This window comes from Anopheles bellator, unplaced genomic scaffold (genome assembly GCF_943735745.2).
Source record: "Anopheles bellator unplaced genomic scaffold, idAnoBellAS_SP24_06.2 scaffold00171_ctg1, whole genome shotgun sequence".
In the NCBI taxonomy this organism is placed as follows: domain Eukaryota; kingdom Metazoa; phylum Arthropoda; class Insecta; order Diptera; family Culicidae; genus Anopheles; species Anopheles bellator.
Window position 1 is genome coordinate 16 of NW_026684347.1, and position 5276 is coordinate 5291.

At 40.9% G+C, this 5276-nt stretch overlaps 1 protein-coding gene across 1 annotated transcript; it reads left to right on the top strand.

Moving 5' to 3' along the window:
• The first annotated feature begins 1421 nt into the window (after positions 1 to 1421).
• Positions 1422 to 4828, top strand: LOC131214187 (cytochrome P450 4c3-like). Its single transcript, XM_058208567.1, has 4 exons — positions 1422 to 1535; positions 2332 to 2611; positions 2681 to 2750; positions 2850 to 4828. Exons 1-4 carry the CDS (start codon positions 1422 to 1424, stop codon positions 3763 to 3765), a joined length of 1380 nt encoding a protein of 459 aa, XP_058064550.1. The 3' UTR covers positions 3766 to 4828.
• The last annotated feature ends 448 nt before the right edge of the window (positions 4829 to 5276 follow it).

Genomic DNA, 5276 nt, shown 5'->3' on the forward strand with positions numbered 1-5276 from the left:
AACGATAAATTTCAACGCATACACCTAATATATGTTACTATCATGTTATAATATCACACTATATTAATTTAAAATAAAATAGAATATAATACAATTCGAATTAATTAATTATAGCTAAGCTAATACATAAAAGAGACGAATTGGCTTAATCTAAAAATCTCTATAATACATGAAAAACAAAAAGAACATTCTTTGCATTTCGCAAACGTAGTCGAGGGTGGACTCGGCTGTATCTTCTGTCTATTCGTCAGCATTTGGTGCTTGTCGCTATCCCTCAACCTTGGGACATCTTTAATTTCATGTAGCTGGTTGTGTTCGTTTCCGCGAATATGAATCGTCTTGCCGACTCTATCAGCTTTTTCCTGCACATGAACAGTTTTTGCTCCTCATTCCACTTGGCCGCTTTCGCAATCGATTCGAATTGCGTGAGCCGAATTCTTACATGTTGCCCGTCAGTTGCTCCGAATGACTCGATACTATCCTCTACATCTCTGAATGTGTCATAATTGCCCACGATGCCTCTGGAAGTATCGTCATTCGCACTGTCCACTATGCCGCTTCGCCATCTTCGTCGTTTCCGGGAACATCGTTGTTTACTCCCGGTTGCGTCTGCTGGATGATCCGCTGGGCAAGCGTCTTTTTGTCGCCGTCTGTCGACAAACCTGTCGACAACGACAGTCGCGAATCAATCCCATCTTAGTGAAATTCTCACACAATTCATTGAACGTCGTCATCTTTCACGGCGTCACTAGCAGGATCAATTTTTGGTTGTTCCCGGACGAGCCACCAAATGTGTTCTTTGTAAACCCAGCTTTGCGCAAATGGCCTAAAACTGTTTGAAAGTTAATCTTTGGCTTCCAGCACTTGCTTTGACTACTAATATGCCCATCTACTTTGATTATTTCTTTGATTTTATCGACATTTTCGATGCCGTGTCTGCCTGTGCGAGGTGCATATTTAACATCGAAAATAATGAATAATATTTAACTGAATGAAAATAACAAAAAATAGTCACAGCATTTTTTAAGTGTGAAGATTCAGCTTGAAAACGAGCATAGACTAGAAAATGTGCGATCGATGCTTCGCGAAATATCGATCACTAAAGTTATCTACCGTAAAAATAATGGATTGAATTTTAGCCTCCTTATATTTTTGTAGTTCTTATGTGAAAGTTTTCATATTTTTTCAAATTCATTTTCATAAGAATGTAATTTTTGGTTTACTTCATAAAGTTTTCAAATTGTTTTGTACGTTTCAAGCGAAATTTTTGCACCTTAATCCAAATAGGAAATAGTGAAAAAGGATATTTTGAACGGCTAATCAGAGCACTGTTAAATTTTCTCTACATTCCATTGTCGTTAACTATCTATTAACAACGTTTTTGTCACAAATACAATGTTCTCCTTTCATCACCACCAGAAATGTTCAATACCCTCACTGGAGCAAGAAAACTATACGGACGTCGGCAGGGCTTCAACCGTGTCTGGGCCGGGCTGAAACCATACGTGTTGATTTCTAAAGCAACAGCTGTAGAGGTAGGCATCTAATAGCTCGGATTTTTTCGTTTTATTTAATTTTGGTTTATTCATGAATATCTATTTTGTCCCCTCTAAAATAATCCTCTTCAGATTTTATACAATTTTTCAATTATACAATTGTTTTATTATACAGCGTTTTCTACAATCCTCAAAGCACTTTCTAGAAAAACACATTTTGTGATGTTGTTCAGTTCTTTCTTCGATGTCGTCTTTATCTGCTCAATCGTAGTGTCGTCCTTTTATGGAGGATTGGAGGATTGCGCATAACCTGCAGGTGATATTCCTTATTGACCGTTCTACCCTGTGGCTAGAATAAAAGATGCACAACGCCCCTGCAATCGAAGAAAATTATAAGCAAAACCTTCAGGTTCCACTGAACTTGGCTCTTCGTCGTTCAAATTTTCTCGGCCTTCTGAGCGCGTTTTAAATCTTCGGTAAACGCTACTTTTGGCCAAAATAGCTTCACCATAAGATACAGTCAACGCTCGGAATGCGTCCGCGTTTTTATCCCACAAACTTTGATACAAATTCTTTGTCATCTATGTTTTGGAATACACAAACATCGGAGATGAGCCACGTGCAAGTAAAAGAGCTGTCAAAAATTAACTAAACACTCAAAATTGCCGAACCTGTCACTATTAGTGAACGACAGGAGTAGCAACATAACGCCACAATAAAATCGAAAATTGAATATACGTAACCCCCGGAAATTCAAAATTCGGAATAATTTTTAAGCACAACTCGTATAATTTAACTTAATAACCTTATTAAAAATCTTTTGCACACCATCTAGAAAATTCTCTCTAGTGGAAAGAACATCGAAAAGGGTCGTGACTACGATCTGCTGAAACCATGGATCGGCAGCGGACTGCTAACAAGTCACGCTGCTAAATGGTACCAGCGCAGAAAACTCCTTACACCATCATTTCACTTCAAAATACTGAACAACTTCGTAGAGGTGTTTAACAAGCAGAGCTTTGTGCTAGTTCGTCAACTAGAAAAGCAACTCGGTAACATAGCTGGCTTTGACTGTACCATTTATGCCACGTTAACCTCCCTCGATATCATTTGCGGTAAGATATATTGTTGTTCGCTACCTGCCACAACTTTGAGTTTATAGACGCAAATTTGTATCCCTTCAGAAACAGCAATGGGATTCCCGATTCACGCACTCGAAAAATCAGACTCAGAGTACGTAAAAGCCCACGAAAAGTATGTAATGTTGTTACGAGCTCTGGTAATTCCAATGTTGAAGTTATTTTATTCACGCTTTTTTGAAACCACGTTTGTATATTTTTTTCTCAATTATAGAATTGCTGAAATTATTCTTGAACGACTGCAAAAGTTTTGGCTTAGGTGGGACTTCATCTTTCGCTTTACTAAGAGCTACGCTCAGCATGAACGCTGCCTGAAAGTATTACACGACTTTGCATACAACATGATACGTGAGCGCCGTAGTATGCACCGCCAACAGAAAAAATCAACTCCACAAGTCTTCAAAGAGGAAAAACCATTGTTAACATCGAGCGGCAACTATGGTCGCAGGCAACTGGCTTTTCTTGATCTGCTTATAGAACTTTCGGAGGACGGACAGCAGCTCACCGATGCGGATATACGTGAGGAAGTCGATACCTTTATTCTTGGCGGTCATGACACAACCGCTACAGCACTTGCTTGGATGCTGTACCTGCTTGGCACGGAGCCTGCCGTTCAAGAGCGAGTATATCAGGAGATCGAGTCTATCATGGGTAAAGACCGTTCGCGCTATCCGACGATAACCGAGCTGGCCGAGATGCGATACCTGGAGTGTTGCATCAAGGAAAGCCTTCGACTTTTTCCCAGCATTCCGATGCTCTCGCGTACGCTTGTCAGTGACGTCGACATTGAAAATTATCATATACCTGCTGGCACAAATGCCGTTATCATACTTTATCAATTGCACCGAGATGCACATTACTTTCCTAATCCGGAAAAGTTTCTGCCGGAGCGGTTTCTGCCCGAGAACTCCGGCGATCGTCATCCGTACGCCTTTATTCCTTTCAGTGCCGGGCCGCGCAACTGTATCGGCCAAAAGTTTGGTGCTCTCGAAGAGAAGGCTGTATTGTCTGCCGTAATACGTCATTACCACATCGAAGCAGTGCAGCGTCGAGAAGATTTGGTTTTGTATGGTGATTTAGTGATGCGCACCAAGGATGGTCTCAAAATACGCCTCAGCCAACGAAATTAGGACAAGCGTGAAGTACTCGATCAGAAGTGTTTATGATGAATTTGAGCCGCCCGTCTAATTTAATAACTCGCGATGGCTTTAGCGTGTGTGTTTCTCACTGCTCGCTGTAACGGCTCATTCAAAAGTTCTATTTTGCTTCTCGATTCCTTCCTGATGGCTCGCTCGCTCTTGCCGTTTGGTGGCAGCTCATGTGCTCGAGCTGCCAAGCCCTCTGTTTATGCTGCCCCTCACCAACTCCTGTTGGCCTATTCTATTTCCTTCTTTCGTCGTTGCGTTCGTTCTTCGATACATCCAATGTTGCCGGATTGGTGGAGGCGTCTGAGGTGGGGTATACCGATCCACATTGCTTACTTGCAGCAATCAGCTCTATTTTGCAGTGCTTGTTTGGAAGCTCAATCGTGTGTGTGCCTAACTCAAAGCACAAGCTGAAGATAGCGCGTGTTCACAAATCTGACGGCGCGCCTCGATGGGATACGCCGTTAGCCCGGAGCGCCGTCCCACGAAGGTGATAGTGCTGGGCAGATTGAACAATTGCAGATGCGGGTTTGCGGTACATTATCAATTTACGGACATCGCTTATATAATCAAAATAATAAATAATTGTTTGAAGACGAAGAATTGGTAGCATTGTTCCAACAAGATCCATGTCAGACGCAAGAATAACTTGCAGAAATGTTAGGAGTTGACCGCACTACAGTTTCCAAACGCCTAATTGCCATGTGAATGATTAGAAAAATCTCATGATTTGAAAGAAATGGACATTGGATGAAGGAAAACTGTTTACGAGTTTCTGTTTGAACGGCACAGCAAGCGTGAACTTGGTGAACTAACATAACTTGTAACTTGCATAGTGCAGGATGTCATTGCATACTTCCTCTACCGCAGGGTGTGCATCTACTATTCGTGCGTCTACTGTAGTCTGTGTGGTGTAATTGTATGGATATGTTATATCGGCAAAGCAGGCCAAGACCACTCGGCGGTAGTAGTCGGATAAGTAAGTAAGTACTACGCTGTTCGATAAGTTTGGAACCTGGATAAGAAAAACACAATTTTATGGTTTGAAATACATCTGATTGTTACAATAAGTTTGCTTGTAATGTCTGACTGTCGGGCTACACGATGTGCAAATATATTTTCTGGCCTCTCTATATACACTGCTTTTCACAATGATAGCCTCACCCGTTTTTTTTTCAGACTGAGGCTAAGATAAAACGACGAACTTATTTTTTGTAAATGAGAAATCAATTAGTATTGCAAAAGAAATAATACCCATTGATTGGTTTATCGAAATAAAAATTATTTTGACTTAGGGAGCCAAAAAACGATAAAACGGCCAAATTATAGCCTCATTTGTAAACGTCAATCTTAATCCAGTCCTACTAACAGTAGTTGAATTGTCAAGTAACTGAGCTTTTAAACGTCAGTAGTCTCGTAATTTTTCGGTAGTCAATTGGCCATTTTGATCAAAAATAGGTCGTGGAACTCATTTAGGAGAAGGCGAAAAGAGGACA

What these genes read in the sequence shown, in the direction of transcription:
- LOC131214187 (XM_058208567.1), top strand. Translation starts at nt 1,422, where the DNA reads ATGTTCAATACCCTCACTGGAGCAAGAAAACTATACGGACGTCGGCAG. An exon ending in CTAAAGCAACAGCTGTAGAG is followed by an intron (nt 1,536 to 2,331) that starts GTAGGCATCTAA and finishes CACACCATCTAG; the next exon opens with AAAATTCTCTCTAGTGGAAA. An exon ending in TACGTAAAAGCCCACGAAAA is followed by an intron (nt 2,751 to 2,849) that starts GTATGTAATGTT and finishes TCTCAATTATAG; the next exon opens with AATTGCTGAAATTATTCTTG.